This window comes from Pongo abelii, chromosome 8 (assembly GCF_028885655.2).
Source record: "Pongo abelii isolate AG06213 chromosome 8, NHGRI_mPonAbe1-v2.0_pri, whole genome shotgun sequence".
NCBI lineage: Eukaryota > Metazoa > Chordata > Mammalia > Primates > Hominidae > Pongo > Pongo abelii.
In genome coordinates, this window is record NC_071993.2 from 104881581 (window position 1) to 104900429 (window position 18849).

Here is an 18849-nt window from a genome sequence, read left to right on the forward strand (position 1 = left end):
CCTCCTGCAGGATCACGGGAAGCATGCTCTCCAGGCCTCAGTTTCCTTCCTGTAAACTGGGTGGGAATTGAGAAGATCTCCAAGACTGCTACTAGCTTACTTTGCAATGAATGCATCCTCCAGGGTGGACACAAGATAAGCATGTTGGGGGCCGATCCCTGTGCCCATCTAGCCCTGCACCCTCTGCATCAGCGGAGACTCTGAGGTGAGCCCCCTCAGCCAGGGAACTTGGCCATCTGCTCAGACCTTAATAGAAACAGGATTCTGGTGAATGCCATGATTCGCAGGCTGTCAAGACATCCAAGATATTGTAAATGAGTAGGGCAGAAATGCTGGAAACATGATGCAGGAATGGGCACAGAGAGAGAGAGAGAGAGCGACAGAGAGAGAGTGTGTGTACACATGCTGGAGAATGGGGTGTGAGGATCAAGTGCAGAATGGTAACAGGGTCTGTCATCCTAAATTTCCTGAAAAATTATAAGGCAAGATAACTGTAGGTGCTGGTGTTGCCACTCCCAAGCCTTCTGGGAGCCTTCAGAGGCTGGGCAGGACTTGACTGTTCTGTGTGGCAGGTATTAGACAAGGATACACCCACTCTCATCCTTCCTGCCCTGTCTCTGCAGAATGTTAAGGCAAGGGGTGGGGCAGCAGGACAGACCCCATCATTTGTTTCCTCTCGACAGAGGAGGGATTTGCACTGGCAAAGCCTGGGGGTGTAGCCTGGGGGTATAAGCCGGAGTGGCTACCCACAAGCTTGACATTTCTTTAAAATCTCTTGTGTTAGTTGAGAAAAATGCACACAAAAATTACATTTCAATTCTATAACATATCTGTGTTTGTTTTAAAAGAAACATAATGTTCCCCCCGATACTCATCAAATGCATCTGACACCCCAGGGAAAAGGTCTCTGCGTGTCCTGGGCTTTGGGTACCCCTGGCAGGCCCGTGCTGCACTTCCTGGGGGTCCCGGGCCCTGGCTGGGGAGCCTGTCACTCCAGCCCTGCCCGGCTGTCAGATCTGGCTTCACTCCCGATGAAAGGACAGCACCCACCTGGGAAGCTAGGAGGCCCCTTGGCCCCCACTCTGCGGCCCCTGGTTGAGCTCACTGGTGAGGATCTGCCAGAAGGCCTCAGCTGGGCTTTAGGCATCTCCGTCTCCTTCAATAATGACTTCCTATAAATCAGGTCTGCCCTCTGCTTTGTTCCACACTGCTCCCAGCCAACAGCAAAACTCCCCACCCGACATCATAAATCCACCTTCATTTTCTTTCCAAATTTCTTTTAAGGCTTCTTTAATCACCACCTTGCAGCTTGGACAGATGCTGCCTCAAAGGGTGAGGTCAAAATGCAGAGTTCCCGGGGAGGAGGCGAGGCCTGGGGGAGGCAGGGCAGGCAGGAAGGAGAACAGAGATGGACTCCACGGGGAATGGGGATGAAGATGCCGCTGGCTATGCCCAGGACTGGAGGTTTGGGGGGACACACAGAGAATGCTTCCCAGGCAGGGGCTGGGCCTGCTTCTCTTATGCATCCCCCGTACCTTGCACAGTGCTCCCTGTACCCAGGAGGTGCCCAGCAGAGGGCCCTGGCATCGCTCTGGCAGAGCCTCAGAGTGGGAGGTGTTGGTATTTGCTATACTAGGTGGGCACTGCCCGTGTACCAGGCCATGTGCCAGCCATGTCCCATGTGCACCTCCTTTCATTCTCACAACACTCCCATTTTGAAGGTGAGAAAACTGAGGCTGGGAGAATAGTTTGCCCACTACTGCCTAGGCTGTAATGCACAGGGTAGGCTGGACCTGCACCTGTGGCCTGGCTCCAGACCCTGTCCCCTTACCTGTTAGCTCAGTGCCCTCAGAGAAGCTGAGGGGCATGCCCAAGGTCACTGGGGTCTGGACCGCAAAGGCAGTGCAGGACTCTTGCCTCCCACCTTCCCCTCCTCTGGTTCCATCTGGTTCCATGCCAGGGCCTTGGCCATGTCCAGAACCCAGTTCCCAGGATTCCCAGGCAGGGCAGCTCCCGGCACTGTCCCAGCTTCAAGCGGCCTCAAGAAGCTGGGGAAGTTGGGGACCAGGGGATGGGAGAGTGGTCTTCCTACTGCCCCAGTCTCTCTCCCAATCTCTGGCTCGGCCACGCTCCCGGGGCCCTTGAGTCCCCCGAGAGCCGGCATGGTGGCCGCTAGATGGCACTGTGACCCAGCGGAGCAGCAGCAGCCGCGTGAATGGATAATGTCTAGAGAGGAGGCCTCCCCTCCCCCTTCCGCAGTGCTGAGGGCCAGTGCCTGGGTAGCACCTTTGCCCGGCCTACCCTGGGGTGGCTGGACCTCCCCCGCTGTCCTGAACACTCAGCCAGGCAGCTGCTTCAGCCACAACCACCTGGCTGGGGCTGCCTCAAGTCCAGGTGCCAGCCCGGGGCTGTCATCCCAGTGGGTGTGGGCCTCCCCTCACAGCCCCTCCTGTCTTGTAGGCTGGCAGGATTCTCAAGCTGGAGGTCATCGGAAAGGTCAGCGGGCTGTGGCAGTTTAAGCAGCAGGAGGAGATGGGGCTCTAAGTGCTAGCTCTCTACGAACCTCCTGTGTGACCTTGGGCGAGTCCCTTCTCATCCCTGGATCTCCGTCTGTTCTTTGTAAAATGGGAGGTTCTCCCAGGTCGTACAGCCCTCCAGCAGGCAGGTGCTGTGTGGCTTGGCTCCAGGGACCTCCCAGCTCCCTGAGTGCACATCTGGACATGGCCTGCCCCTTCCGCTTGCTTTCCTCCCAGCTTCTCCGGCCCCCTGGCACCAGAGTGGTGTTGAGCGCTGGCCATGCGCCCAGAGCCTCAGCTATCAGGCCGGGCTCAGTATGGCGGCCCTTACGTTTGGGGTCTATTCCTGGGGCTCGGGGGTGGGGGGTACTCTTCTGAGCTAGTTTTCCAGCCAGATGTCCATGTGTCATTAGCTGAGTGACAAGGGGGGCTGCAGGGTAGTGTTGGGGGGCTTGGCGGTCAGGGAAAGGGTGGGCTGTAGAAGGCGGGCAGACAGAATAGTAACATGGTGGGCCAAATAGGTTCTTGTCAGCCAAATGGCTTTTGGAAGTCTGCAGAGCTGTTCGAACATGTCCTCTGGGCACGCCAGCTGCCCCAGCCTCCCTCCGTTCCTCCACCAAAGCTGCTGCTTCTTCCTTGAACCGCCCGTCCTTCCAGCCCAGCCGGCACGGTTGGCTGGTGCTTCCATCCCCACCGTGCTCCTCATTTGCCTCCTCTGGGTCTCCTCCTTCCCCCTCCTCGGTTCTGTGCCAGCCCAGCCAGCGTGAACAATGCCCCCTTCATGCTCAAACCCAGCCGCAACCTCCAAGTTCTTTTATTCTGTGTCTAGCCTGCTCTCCCAGTCCTTGCCTCCCTTCCACCTCGTCATTTTCAAGTGCTTCATCCCCCCAGTGCACCCCCCTTCCCTTGCAAGATCAAGGCACTTAATTGCCAAGCCAGCCCAGTGCACAGAACTGGGAACTATTCAGAAAAATTGACTGTACAAATCTAGGCTGAAGCGCCTGCATGTTTATTTCTTTTCCGGGGGAAACATGGTTTATTACTGACATAGCCTTTCCATGGTACCTTCACGCGCAGAGCTCTCAGGCACTTAGACGGGGCTTGAGCTGTGCTAACCATTTTATTGTCTAGTCATTTGTTCCCACAAACTTTGCAAGACAGGTCAACATTAATCTCCCCCTTTCACCAGGGTGAAAGGTGGCTAGAGAAAGGCATCATAAACTCAGGAGAGGCAGTGACAACCCTTTCTGGGCAGGACTTTGAGATGATGCCACCACCCAGGTGTCTGGAGGTAGGGGGGTGCCCCAAAGGACCCCTCAACCATCCTTCCAGCCCCAGGATTCAGACTGAGGGAGGCTGCCACTTTGGAAGCCTCTGCTGCACACGTTGGGATGGATATGTCGGGAAGGCTGACCAACAAGAGGATCTGTCTGTCCCAAGTGCAGGTCGGGTATGAATGTGGCTTAAGTTCACATGACAAGTTGTTGTGTACAGCTCTGGCTTCCTGATTTTTGGCACCCAAAACAGGAATTGGATTGCTCTGCCATCAGCAGTCTATTGGCAGATTATCAGAGTTTAGTCAGCAGCCGTGCTGGAATTAGAAAAACCGCCTTCCCTAGAAAGATCTCCCTGTCAGAGAGTCTGACAATAGGTCCCCCATCCAGAAAGATGAAGGGGGAGCATGACTTCAAAAAAAAGTGCTGGAGAGGTTTTGGAACAAGAACACAATTCTTTGAGCTCAGTTATCTGAGACGGGACCCAGTTGAAGCCTAGGGATTTAGCACTCAATTCCTGGTTGCTTATGTGTAAGTAAATAATTTCATCTGCGATTTGGCAATAAAGAATGCTTTAAATCTCGGCTTTTGTGATTTGTCAGTTTTCTCCTACAGAACCTGCTCACCCATCATTGAGGTTACCAGAGGCAGTGGGGCAAGAGGTTCCAGGGAGAGAATGATGTTGTGGTGTTCTCACATGCCACTTTCCAGCAAGTCAGATGTCCCCTCTTGGGTACCCCAAAACTCATACCTGACAGATATCTCACCAATGCTTGGAGAGGCATTGTGGGAGAAGCCTTCTGTGGGTGGCAGGATGGAATAGAGCCTTTATCTCCCCTCCCCAGGGACATAAGGCCACCCTTTCCTTGTGGTCTCTGATGAATTAGACTCAGCCTTGCAGGGCCCTGGCCCCCAGCCCCAGCCCCTCCAGCACACCGCCTCCCACGTCACTCTGCATACCTGTATATTTGCTGACCCCAGCCTCAGCAGCCACATCTCTGAGCGCCAGAATGCCCTGGGAGAGGTCACTGGCCTCAGGGTCCATTTCAATGAGGGCATCAGGGCCCACATTACCGTAGGCGTAATTGGCAATGTAGATAGAGTAGCGTCCAGAGCCCTGAGGAGGAAGGGAAGGAAGCGGTGAGCAGGCCCACCTTGGCTCATCCCAGAAACCGCCCCCTCCCCACCCCCAGGTAGGACCATAGCTCTTTCACAGGGTTGGGTTCTTCTCCCCAGGTCTGTTGCAAATGGCCTTGCAGGCTGTGCATGGCGCACTTCCAGAGGGGCTTTTCACAAAGGCTACCATGTGAATGACGCTCCCAGGAGTTGTACAACAAAGCAGCCTGCTTTTCCTTCCATCCTGTTCCAGAAGAACACATCCCTCCCTCTCCCCCACAACCACCTTTTTATAGACAATTTTCTAATGTGCCTCCCTCCAGCTGAGCTCTCTCCAGCTGCCAGCCAGGGTAGCTGCTCAATAAATATTTGCTGATTGATTGATCTACCAGTTCCCATTATTCTCAGTCTCTCTCTCCCATTCAAGCTCACTCCAGCCAAGATGACAAGCAAATTCCTGAACCATCTCCCTCCCCCTGTTCCCACCCCGCACTTCTTCATTCCTTTGTTTTGGTAGCACAAGAGGCACAAATTTGCAGGGGTCCTACTTCCCTCTCCCATTCCCTTATTTCCCTTGTATTACCAGGAAGAAAGATAATATCACTTCTGTCTTTATAACACTGTCTCAAAGATTTGCTTTTCCCTTTGCATCCAGGAGCAGCCCTGGACACCAGCTCCATGCAAGAGTCATTCTCTTCTCTAGTCCAAAACACTGCTGATGAAAGACTCTTCTCTTCTGCCTGTTATTATAATGGTGCTATTTCTTCAATGGATGACTTCTTCCCAAGAGATCCACACACTTTCTAAATCAGTTTTCTGGCTTTTCTCTCATCCTTTTCATCACTTCTTTCCAATTAATTAGACAGTAAATATTTCTTAAGCTCTATGTGCCAAGTGTTGTGTTATAAATGTACTGAAGACAAAGTCCCTGACCATAGGTTGCCTATAGTCTAGTTTGAAAGACAAGTCATAAACCTAAAAGGACCTAAGAGAAACTGTTGAGCTCACAGCAACAAGACTAGTGGTCGTCTTTCCTTGCTTCAATTTCTCATCCGTTGGCACCATGAGCACAATTCTTGTTCCACTGAACTGGTCAGCGACTTTGTATCTTTGTGGGTTTTTTGGTGTTTTTTGTTTGTTTTTTTGGGTCTCACTCTGTTGCCCTGTCTGCTGTACAGTGGTGTGATCTCGGCTCACTGCAGTCTCCACCTCCCAGGTTCAAGCGATTGTCCTGCTTCAGCCTCCCAAGTAGCTGGGATTACAGGCATGCACCACCACTCCCGGCTAATTTTTGTATTTTTTAGTAGAGACGGGGTTTCACCATATTGGTCAGGCTGGTCTCGAACTCCTGACCTCAAGTGATCCACCCCCCTCAGCCTCCCAAAGTGCTGGAATTACAGGTGTGAGCCACTGTGCTTGGCTCATTTTCTTTGAGGATCATTTTCTTTGAGGAAGCTGATTAAGAGCCACATGAGTCTGTCTGACTGGTGGGTGAGGCCAAGGAGGGAGCTTAGAGTTTCCTGTTAGAGTCTCCTGGGTGACACAGATGTATCAACAATGATACAAGCATATGGCAGAGAACACATACAGGATTTCCTGGGCACATAGAAGAGGAGCTCCTAACCCAGAGGAAGGGCACCTAACTATGGGAAGTTCCGAAAAGCTTTTCTTAAAGGAGTCTCAGTCAGGTGAATTGGAGGGAAAAGAACCTTCCAAGTAGAGATGAGAAAGAGGAGGATGTATGTAGAGAAACTACAGCAGTTAGTTCAATGTTGCTGGAATATAAAATGCAAGGCAGAGAGTGTCAAGGGATGAAGCTGGAGAAGGTGGTAAATTTGTTCCCTACAGATTGCTCTGTTCCTTCTCTTTTGGTTATCTGAGTCTTTATGCTGCTACCTGGAAATCTGTGCTTTACGAATCTTGCTACTCAAAGTGGTCCCTACACCAGTGGCATTGGTGACCTCTGGGACCATGTTTGAAATATAGACCCTTAGCAACCACCCCCCAAGACCTGCTGAATCAGAATCTGCATTGTAGCACGACTGCCATGTGATTCCTGTGCAAAATTGGAGTTTGAGATGCACTGCTTTACAGCCTTTTATTTATTTATTTATTTATTTATTTATTTATTTATTTATTTAGACAGGGTCTCCCTGTGTCACTCAGGCTCACTGCAGCTTCGACTGGGCTCAAGTGATCCTCCCACTCCAGCCTCCCAAGTAGCTGGGACTACAGGTGTGCACCACCACACCCAGCTAATTTTTTTTGTTTGTTTGTATGTTTGTAGAGACAGAGTCTCCCTATGTTGCTGAGGCTGGTCTTGAACTCCTGGTGTCTCAATCTATCCTCCCGATTTGGATGCCCAAAGTGCTGGTTAAGGGTTTGAGCCACCACACCTGGCCTAACATGGCTTCTTGATTAGGGGAGAACTTTGAGACGTTCTCAGCCATCCTAGGCTGTGCAGAATGACTGGATGAAAAGTGAATGAAGGGGCCAAAGAGGAAAGTGAGCCATCACAAACCGTTCCCAACCCTACCAGCTGGCAGCAATCTCATCAACAAATGAGCAATAAGTTCAATGGACTGAAATTCACTCTGCTAGAAATTAGGATATTTACAAAATTCAGTTATACCTAGTTCCTTACTTTGATTTATCGGGGGTACAAACTGACAAACACAGATGTGTTATGGTTGTAGAAGACTGCAGAAATTCACATGTGAACTTGACCACAGTCATTCTGGGAGGGTGAGATGATTCCAAGGGAAGGAAGATGTTTCTGCAGCTTTGGGGCCAATGCAGTGGTTCCCACACTTTAACCTACATCAGAATCACCTGGGGGGCTCGTTAAAACACAATTTTTTTTTTTTAAACATCTGGCCCCATCCCCTGAGTTTCTGACCAACAGATCTGGGGTGAGCCATGAGAATCTGCATTTCTAACGAGTTCCCAGATGATGCTGACACTGCTGGTCTGAGAACCACACTTTGAGAACCACTGGTCCAGGGCCATTAGCCCGGGTCCTAGTCTAGGGCCTGCCCCTAACTGCTCCTTGTCCTCGGGCAAATCCCTGGCTGCCTCCAGGCTGCATGTCCTCAGATATTAAATGGAGATCCTATTCCCCCTGCTTCCTGGCAGGGTTGTTGAGAAGATGAAATGAGACAATGTATGTGAAAAGTCTTTGAAAAGATAAAAATGCTATATAAACATGAGGCATAATCATTATTGATCAGAGGACGTTCTTGTAAGAGATCAGCTTTGAGCTGGATCCAGAAAGGTGGGTGAATGATGAGGCAACTGGAGAGAAAGGACAAGCGGATGTTCCGGGTTTGGAGCAGAGAATGAGTGAGGGGTGGAAGGGGAGAGTGAGAGAACAGCACATGGCAGAGTGGGGGCGGGGCTGAGGCATTTATGGAGCAAAAGGTCTCATACTTCAGCATGCATCAGAGTCACCTGCAGGGCTAACTGAACCCCAGATTGCTGGTCCCATTCCTGGAGTTTCTGATTCAGTCTGTCTAGAGGGTGGAGTGGGGCAGGGCCTGAGAATGTGTATTTCTAGCAAGGCTGCTGCTGCTGGCCCAGAGGCTACACTGAGAACCACTGACCAGGTAGCTAGATTAAAAGGCCCCGCCCCAGGTAGGGGCTATGGGGCTAAGGAAGGATGACTAGGGTGAGTGCTGTAATAAAGTTAGAAACTTGTGTCTGCTATCATTTCACCCGGGGCGGGGAGGCGGAGGGTAAAAAGGCATCTTCATTTTCAGGCAGGCAAGGTTCAATTCCTGGCTTTGCCTGTTGCTTCATGTGTGATCAAGGTCAAGTTGCCTAATTTCTCAAAACCTGAGTTTCTATATCTGTCAAATCGGATAGCGACGGCATCTACCTCACTGGTGTCTTATGAGGACTCAGTAGGACGAGGCAGGTAAAACATGCAGCATAAGGCGTGGCATGTCCCTAGTGTAAGAGGTGTTGGCTGTTACTGTTGTCCTTGCTCTTGTGTTTTCCTGAACCATGGCTGCATTCCTCTCTCTCAACTTCCAGGCTGCCCTTGGCCTCTCTCCATTCCTCCCCTAGCAGTCCTCAGGCCCCAGGGATGGCCAAGGTGGTGGCTGGACTCAGAAAGCAACGCTCCTCTGCTGGCAGACTGACCGTAGGGCTTCTTTCTAGTTCTCTGAGGCCTGGGAGACTGAAGTCAGGGGCTGAGCAGGGTGTGAGCAAGCTTCTGGATGCTTGCCTCCTGTGCTGCAGTGCCAGTCCATCTTTTTTTTTTTTTCGTTTCACATAGTGCCTTTGTCCTGTGGTTAAATGCGTGGGTGTGCAGATGACCTTGTTAGGACAGAGTGCATCTCTTTGTGATTAACCTGCATGCCTCTCCCCCCAGTTCTCTGAGAAGTTGCCCACGTTAGCTGAGTGTCAAAAGCCTTGGTCCTGAACGGGTGAGATGGGAAACCGGGAGGAGGCTGGGAAGAGGCCCCTAACCGTGACCAGGTCTGGCACCCCCCAGCTCCACCCCACACTCTGGGGCTGTTCACAGAGCTGCCTCCCCATCTACTCCCACCAGGCAGGAGTCCAGGTGGCACAGATTCAGGTCAGGCTAAATGTGGCTTCACAGCCCAGCTTGGCTTCTCTTCCCAGCACTGGCTTGTTAAGAAATAAATATTTATACCTGGCACCTGCCTTCTCCCAAGGCCTGGAGGCCCCTGCTGTAAAGATTCACACTGAATCCCCAATCCCCTCAGTGCCATCTCAATCCCAAAGCCTCTTGCCCCTGCCCCCAGAATGGGGGCCATAGACACTCCTGTGGCAGCCGGGCAGCAGCTGGGTCCCTGATTTAGCGATGACTGTTTACAAAGCCAAGGAGGTGGGCGGCAGGGGAGCAGGTGACAGGAGGAATAAATCACCTTTGCAGCAAGCTGCTGGCTCTGGCGAGGCCTGCTGGGACCTAAGCCCGGGTGGGCGGCTGTCCCCTCACCGGGCAGATGGCTGCAGTGGCTCATGCCCCTCCCCACTCCGTCTTTCCTCCCCATCCAGTTTGGGTGGGGCACCTCTGTGTAGGGTGCACTTGCAGGGCACGAAAAAGTTGGAGGAGCTATTGATGAACTAAAGTACTTGTATATTGAGGCAACCCTCCCCTCACCCATCTAGGAACCCCTCCACTGTGCATTCATTTATTCCGTAAATATTTATGAAGGGCCCCACGGCTCAGTGCCTGGCACACAGGAGGCACTTAATAAATGTTAGTTGAGTGAATGAATACAGGCAGGATTTAGAGCTAGAAGAGGTGGGTTCACGTCCTAGCCACAACACTCATCTGCTTTGGGCTCTCATGCAAGTCACTGCTCCAAGCTAGGCTTTCATCCCCACAAGTGTCCCGAGGACACAATGATCCCTTGGCTGGCTTCCTCACTGGTTTCTGGGAGGGCTGCATGGGAGACAGGACGTGAAAGGCACATAGGAATGCATTCTGCAAGTCTTAGTTGTTGGTATTTAACACCCAATCTATCCAAGACACCGCGGGAGCCGACATTCTGTCAGGGGACGTCTACACAGTGGCTCCTCTCCTGGCTCTCACATGGCTTCTCCCCAGGACCCACGCGCCCCTGCACTCACCTTTCTGTCCACACAGGCCACAGAGCGTCCGGCAAAGAGGCTGGCCACACCACGGGCCACGTTGACCTCATCGCTCAGGATGTCTTCCCACCGGTTATTGCGGAACTTGAACAACTTGTCGGTGTACGTGGCCACCCCTGGAGAGAGGAGGAAAGGGAGGGCTGGTGGACAGTGGATCAGGGTCTCGGTTCTGATCTCTGGGTATGTCTCACGGCACCTTTCACAAGGTGGTTGAGACCAGAGGAGGATGGGTCATCTGCGGCAAGGAAGACCTCAAGCAGGTGAGACTCCTCTGTGTTTGGGGAGAACTCACATGTTTCCAGTTGAGGGAAGAGACTCTGAGCCTCATGAAGACGGCTGGCCCAGGCCTCAGGAACTAGGGAGGAAGTGCCACTGCTGCAGTGTGTCCAAGATGACCCTCAGCAGCTGGATTTTATGCCCTGCCCTGTGCTCCTGCAACAGCATCAAGGAGCTCCTGGGACTGCAATACGGCAACATCCAAACTCAACCCAGGATGGCTCTCCAGGTGCTGTCCCTACATTCTCTACTGGATCGCAGGACCTACCTGATTTGGGTCTCAGAAGAAATGGTTCTGGTTCATGGGTAGGTCCCAGTTCGCCCTGAGGAAGGGGCTGGAAGTCGAGCTTTGACGGGGTGAGAGAGAAATGAGGGGTTGTTCTGCCTGGGGTGTGATGAGTTTGGGCAGTCCTGGGAGGCCCCTGGTCCCAGGACTGGGGAGCCCCAGAAGGCAGTGGTTTTCACCTCTTTTGGATTACTGGCCCCTTTGAGAACTGGAGGGAGGTGAAGGACCTTCAGCTCAGGGAGTTGCAGGTCTGCACCACACAGCATGCCATACGTCATTTCAGGTCTGTGGCCTTCTGGAGCTTGTTCGTGACTAAGAAGCCTTGTTCTGGAGAAGTGGGAATAACTACTGGTTGCTGAGGCCTCAAGCCCATTCAAGTGACCACTTGAAAGGCAGAGCTGTCTCCTCTGCCATCACCCTTAGTTAATTTCTTGTTAATGCAAGACCCTGAGTGTTCGTAGTTTAGGGGGGTCCTCGTTCTACCCCCCTGGGCTGGACAGGAAACACAGGGAGAGGAGCAGCTGAAGGAATCGGGGAAGGTGAGCTTGAGGAAGAGTGGACTTGGGGACAGAACCCTGAACTTGACTGTCTGGGCCAGGGAAGAGGCAGCAGGCTTAGACTGAGGAGAGACAACATGGCACAGGGGCACATGGGCCAAGAGCTCGGGGTGATGGAAATGATCTGGAGCCCCAGTGTTGGTTCTGCTTGGATTCTACTTCTAGGCTCCAGACTCGAGGCATGCTGCCCAGCATCTCTGAGCCTCGGTTTTCCTACTTGTGAGTGGGGATGACAGTAGTTACAGTCAAGTTTACCATGAGGAATAAATGAGATGATGCACATTAAAGGTTTGGGATGGTCCCCCTCAGCAAAGTGGTAGCTATTTTTCGACAGAAACGATTTTTCTAATGTTATAGATGAACTACTTTCCAAGATTCTTTAGACATCAGCCCTGCACTGCAGGGGTTTGGTGAAAACCAGTGATTCTGTGAGTGGGTGTGTGTGAGGGTGGGAAGTGTGTGAGTGTGAGCATGAGCGAGAGTGAGCATTGTGAGAGTGAATGTGTGTGTGTGGATGTGTGAATGAGTGAGAGTATGCAGGAGTTAGAGCCAGCATGAGTGAGAGTAAGAGTGTGTGAGTGGGCTGGGCACAGTGGCTCATGCCAGTAATCCCCGTACGGTAGGAGGCCGAGGTGGGTGGATCACTTGAGCCCAGGAGTTCTAGACCAGCCAGGCAACATAGCAAGACCCCATCTCTACAAACCCTCCCCGTCAAAAATTAGCCAGGTGTGGTGGCACGTGCCTGTAGTCCCAACTACTCAGGAGGCTGAAGCAGGAGGATCACCTGAGCCCAGGAGGTCGAGGCTGCAGTGAGCTGTGATTGCGCCACTGCACTCCAGCCTGGGTGACAGAACAATATCCTGTCTCAAAAAAAAAAAAAAAGAAAAAAAAAAGGGTATGAGTATGTGAAAGCAAGTGCGTGAGAAAAAGTGTGAGCATGAGAATGAGTGTGTAGGTGTGAGAGTGAGACAATGGCTGAGAATGAGTATGTGTCAGCATGAGAGTGGGTGTGTGAGTGAGGGTGTGTGGTGAGTACACGCGAGTAAGAGTGTGTCAGAGAATAAGAGTGGACAAGAACAAGTGAGTGTGAGACAGTGGGCATGAGTGAGAGTGAGTGAGTGTGGGGATGAGTCAGAGTGAGCGTGAGAGTGGGGATGAGTGAGAGTGAGAGTGAGTGTGAGAGCGGGGATGAGTGAGAGTGAGTGTGGGCATGAGTGACAGTGAGCGTGAAAGTGGGGATGAGAGTGTGAGAGTGGGGATGAGAGTGTGAGAGTGGGGATGAGAGTGCGAGAGCGGGGATGAGTGAGAGTGAGTGTGAGAGTGGGGATGAGTGAGAGTGAGTGTGGGCATGAGTGACAGTGAGCGTGAGAGTGGGGATGAGAGTGTGAGAGCGGGGATGAGAGTGTGAGAGCGGGGATGAGAGTGTGAGAGCCGGGATGAGTGAGAGTGAGTGTGGGCATGAGTGAGAGTGAGTGTGAGTGTAGAGTGTGCGAGAACAGTCAAGTGTGTGTGTGGAAGTGAGCGGATGAGCGTGAGTACTTGTGGGAGTGTGCATAGGTAAGGAGAGTGTGTAAGCGACCCCTTGACCCCTCAGGTGGCTCCACCCAGAAGGGGACAAAAGGGTTGATCTCTGAGGGGGCCCACGCTGGGACCCCCTGAGACCGCAGGACCCACAGGAGCAGGAGCATCATCTGTGAGGTCTGGAGTTGGCCTCAAGGGTCCTCACCCGACAGCAGGGAACCGGCACCATCTCTCCCCGCCTGCCCTCCAGAGAAGCCTGACCCAGGGAGGAGGAAAAGTCCCTTCTGCTGAGTGGAGGCAGACCCAGGAGGCCTGCAGGGGTTGTAGGTGGAGGCTTCAGCACAGGCCTGTTTCTGTGGAGCCCAGAAGGGACCTGCACAGAGCTGCTGTGGCCTGAATGCACATGGGGGAAACTGAGTTGTGGGTCACCCTGACAAAAGCACAGGGCCCCGACCCAGTCGGCCGGAGTCGCATCCCACATCTGAGGCTTGTTAGCTGCGAGGCCCCAGGTCTTGGTTTCCTCATCTAAAAGTCGTGGATAACAGCTCTGCCTCCCTCTCAGCGTCATTGTGGGAATTACATGAGAAACGCACATGGAGAGAGTTTGGCGGCAGCTCTGAGACCCCAGGTCCACAGCCTCTCCTCAGAATTCCTGGGAGTCAAATGTGTTCAGGAATTTGCATATTTTTCCTTCAGATTTTGGAAAGGTAACACAGTGCACACACCGTTTATTACATAACACCCCCAGCAGGGATGGAGGCAGCACTCTGTAATTAAACACATTAATATTTCTGCAGTGAATTATATGAATATTCACCCTAAGTGGGATAAATAAAGCCTATAAATAGCTCAGATTAGCCCAGGACAGGTTTTGCTATCAATTGAATTTCCCATAAAACTTAAAAAATGCGCTTGAAGTGTTCAGAGGGTTCTGGATTTCGGGGCTCTCGAGAAGGGACTTGGACTTAGGCCGCCATCATCATGGCTGTCCTGGAGGCAGTGGCAGGCTTGCTATTGCTTCCTGATGCCTGGGAGCCTCTGAGGATGGCCCCTGCAGGCTTCTGGGTCTCCAGCCTTCACCATCAGCAAGCAGCCCTTGCCCATCTCTGCCCAACCAGGGCCCCTTTAGATGCTGTACCTCCAGCTAGCTTCATCCCTAAGATGCCTGGGTCACAGTTCACTGAAGCCTGGGCCGGCATGGAGTCGGGGAGAAAATGGGTGTGGCAGCTGGGGTTCTGCAGAGCTCTGATGGACACCTCTGGATTCAGTGAGAGAAATTTCTCAAGCTGCCGAGTTCCCGCCTTAGCTATCTAGAGGAGAAACTCGGTCTAAGGTGACTCTGTCCCTCTCTGTTTGCCTTCTCACCTCCAGTTCCTCCTGTCCACCCCGAGCAACATTTCCCAAAGTGTGCTTTGTGGGACTCAGATCTCTATGAGGTGCCTGGAGAAAGGACTCTGTGATCATGTGAGCTTGGGAAAGACGGCACACTCACCCACCTCTTGGAGACTCCCCCTGGACATTGATCTATTAGAACTTCAAAAAGTCCTGCAATGAATTACCTGTTTAATTTTATTTAACCCAGCCTTTCCCAAATGTTCCTTGGCCATGGAACCCTTTTTTGTAGAGCACCTGTAAGCGCTCTGTGTAACTGGTGCTGTCCTTAGCAAGGTGCCGTCCTAAGGTGCTGATGTCTGGTCAGGCTCAGAGCTTTTCAGCCGGAGGTGTTAGGGCGCCTGTGCTGTTGGCCTCTCCCCCTCTTCAGCCTCCTGGCTCCCGAGCTCACCAGGGATGCCCAGAAGAATCAACTAATTAAGGTAAAATGTGCAACAGCCATGCAGAGCCTTGTAGATCAGAAATGGGAACGGCAAAATCAATGGCAGCCCTTCTGCAGGCAGAGGCCTGGAGGCCTGGGCGACGGGAGAGACGGGAGCCCGTGATTTAGGAAGAGCAAACGCTCTGGCAGCTGCAACCTGGGTAATTAGGTGTGTCAGGAAGACAGATAAACAGCGAGCTGTGCGGGTCGATGGCACAGGCAATAAACACCTAGCACTGGCCCCTGGCGCATGTCAGCATGCAGTCCTGCCTTCTGGCTCCTTGTAGCTGCACAAGAGCTGCACTCTGCCCTGGGGTCCCTCATGAGAGGGTGGGGGCAGCTGCTCGGGAAGAGGTGAGGCTGTTAGGAGCAGGAGAGAGGTATTCTCTTGAGTCCCCTGGGGAAAGACACTGAGAAGGTAGAGGCCTGCGAGAAACAGGAGGGCATTTGGGGCAGGGCAGGGGGCCCTGGAGTCACAGCCCCCGTGAGAGGCAAGTCTGGTGATCCCCATTTCCATCCTGATTCTGGCATCTTGGCATTAAAGGAGGCTTGAAGGTCTCAGAGTCCAGTAGAACCGCCATTTGCTGCCAGGAGGCCAGAGGGAAGGGTCTGCGGGTGAGGCTCAGGTGCCCACCATGCCCTGCAGGGGGCCGGGTGCTACACCAGATACGGTGGGAGGCCGGGGGAAGTACGCCTTGGTTCCTGACTAGGGGCTTTTAGAGTCCATCCACAATACCAGGGACCGGTAAAGGAGATACCAGGAGACAGCCATGAAATGAATGATACTGCCACGTCTATAGCACTTGCCAGGTACCAGGCAATACATGTGTATTCACTCATTAACCCTCATCACAACCCCTTGAGGTGGGTACTATTTTCGTGACCCCTTTACACATGAAGTGCCTGGGGCATGAGAGAGAAGGGGACTTGCCTAAGATCCCACAGCTGGCAGAGCCCAGCAGGGCAGAACCAGACAGTATGTCTGGGAGATGCCTTGAAATCAGGATGGAAGAGTCGCTGTGATCAGGGAGGGCTTTATGAGGGAGGAGGCACCTGAACTGGGACTGGAAGGGTCAGAGTAACAACAGCACTGCACTCTACAGTTTAGGCAGGATGGTGAGAAAAAGGCACAGAGGGGACATTAAGTTTGCCCAGGGAGGGGGGTTTGTGCAGGTGGAGGAGGCGAAGCATGGCAGGGCGGGGGAGACCCAGTAATTCCAGGACTGAGGGCAAAGGGGCCATTTGTGGCTTCTGATCTGGGGAAAGTCAGGGGAAGACAGTGTTTCCGGAAGATTAAGTTGGCAGTGGAGTGAAGGGTGAATGTGCTAGCAAAGGAGAAAATGCAGTGAGTGGCCATTTTTGTAGGAGCTCAGGCTTGATTGGGATGGGGAGGAAGCCCCAGTGCAGGAGGGGTTGGCTGAGTGTGGCCGGCAGAGTGAGGGAGCTGTCCAAAATGTGGAAACAGTGACCCAAGCAGGGACACTGAGCTCGCTGGGGGTGAGCAGGAGCCTGGCTTCAGACAGTTTGCATTTAAAGTGACCACGGGGTGGCCAAGAGGTCACTGGCCATGAAGCTTGACTGCTTACAGAATAGTGAGTCTGGAGCTAGGGAGAAGGGAAAGACCAGGCCATAAACAGGGTCCCTTGAGTCCCAGGGAGAAGCCACATTTGGGACAGAGATGGAGGCATCAGAAGACTAGAAAAGGGAAACGAGAGGGCACCTAGAGCCACTGGGAGCATGAGGTTGTGTCATAAAGGACTCTTCCTAAGGATCACTGGATTGGAATGCCTCCTCCCCAGGAGGCTTTCCCCACCTGGGAGATGGCCTGACTCATGGTCTGGTATTGGTGGTAGAGAGAAAGGTGGGCAGGTTTGTGTGGCAAGGCAGAGGCCTCAGCCTCCAACCTCATTCATCAGGCAAACAGCAGGGCTGGGGAAGTAGCCAGCAACCCTCCCTCTAGGTGGATCTTGGGCAACTCATGAACTTGTGTTTTTCTGATCTGTAAAATGGAATGAGAACGGCCACCTATTCATCAGGTTGTTGTGAGGGTTAAATTAGATAACGTATGTAAAGTGCTGAGAACAATACCTGGCGCATGATAAGTTAAATGAATAATAACAACACCATCACCGTCACCACCATTATCCAGGAAATCACAGCACATGACCACAGCAGATCCTCAACTCAGGAGGCAACTGTGATGTTAAGTATAAAAGGCTTTATAAGACTTAGTCAATGGAAAACCAGCAAGACAGTGATGGCTCCAGGGGAAGAAAGAACTCATTCAGGCAAAGGACATTTTAAAAGAGGAGCCCAGGCTGTGCTGGGTCCCTGATGTAAATGCTGACCCCAGCCTTCCTTCTCCCATCCCAAGGTGAAGAGGGAAACTCGATCAGCTCCTGCCAGGCACTTTGCCCACATCAGCTCCTTCAGTGCTCTCCGTAGCAGTGCCAGGAAGATAGAGTCTTCATTTCACAGAAAGAAACAGGGGCTCAGAGGCTTAGGTCATTTGCCTAAGGTTGCACAGCTGTTGTGAGGTGGTCTGTCTGTTGCAGAGCCCCCTCTCATGTTATTAAAGAGCTGGGGTTGCTCGTAGGAGGCAGTCCCAGTTCCCAAGGAAGCTTGTTCCTTGTTAGGACCATGGGAATGGCCTCTGGGGCCCCATATTCCGTATTATGCTGCTTTGGCCCATGCTGGGAGAGCTGCAAATCAGGACTTTGCATCCAAGTGAAATCTGGCTGGGGGATCAGGAGAACCCAGAATCCATTTTAGGACCTAGAGAATTCTAGGAAAAGAGGGTGGAGCCATAGGGCCATACATCTCAGACTTTGCTGGGTTCAGGAAGCTCCTGGGGATTAAATACAGATTCTGGTTTCGGAGGTCTGGGGTGAGGCCTAACAGTCTGCATTTTTAAGAGCACCCAGCTGATTCCCATGCTTCTGGCCCATGCATCACACTTGGAGTAGTGAGGTGCAGATATCTGGGTACAGTTGGAACTGGACTAGGTGGAGGAGCTGCCCGACCAGGGGTGCTTCTCTCAAGAGCAGTCAGCTCCTCTGCTGTGAAGGCAGAAGAGGCTGGAAGTACCACCCATCCAAATACCCTTCTCTCTAGCATGGTGACTGATGCTCCCTCTCCTCTCTAAGAAGTTACAAGAGCCTCTGCTGAAGACCTCTTTAAGTATGACACAGAGCCCAAAAAAGAAAAGAGTGATAAATCCAAGTCCATAAAAAGGAAAATTTTCCACATTACAACATCCACCAAGAGCAAAGACAAAAAAAAAAAAAAAAAAAAAAGACAAACAAGGGAAACATATTTTCAACTTGTCCTATAGACAAAGGGCTAATTCCCTAATTTATAAAGAGCTGTTACAACTCAATAAGGAAAAGACCAATAATCAATACAAAAATAGGCAGAGGCTATGAGCAGACAAGAGATTCAAATATACAAAAATATTCTCAGTCTCCTTCATTTTAACAAAAATGAAAATTAAAACTATACTTAGATATCATTTTTTCCCCATCAGATTAGCAAATACTGTAAAAATAGATGAAATATTGTGTTGGGAGTGTCGGAAAGTGCTTGCTTGCATATTTGGTCGACAGGAATGTCCTGAGCAGTGGCCCTAGGAAGAACAATTTGGCAATAGCTATGAAAACTACACATGTATATTCATTTGAGGCAGTAATTCTATTTCTATGAACTCACAAATATGCCTGCAGTTGTGGGAAATGGCGTGTCGTACAAGCTTATTCATTTGGTAGCACGCTTTGTAAGGGCAAAAGGCAAAAGACTGCAAGTAATCTTTCATCAATAGAGGACCAATTAAATTAAGGGCATAGTGGAGTACTATACAACCATAAAA

The 18849-nt window shown here is 51.8% G+C and overlaps 1 protein-coding gene across 6 annotated transcripts in view; it reads right to left on the reverse strand.

The window, feature by feature from the left end:
• CRTAC1 (cartilage acidic protein 1) overlaps positions 1-18849 on the reverse strand; it is a 168214-nt gene that overhangs the window by 51273 nt on the left and 98092 nt on the right. For all 6 annotated transcript variants that reach the window (XM_024254100.3, XM_054522754.2, XM_054522752.2 and 3 more), the window contains exons 4-5: positions 10511-10647; positions 4751-4907 (exon numbers count right to left, since the gene is read on the reverse strand). In XM_024254100.3, coding sequence (XP_024109868.1) covers positions 4751-4907; positions 10511-10647 — 294 coding nt within the window. The remainder of the gene's footprint in view (positions 1-4750; positions 4908-10510; positions 10648-18849) is intronic.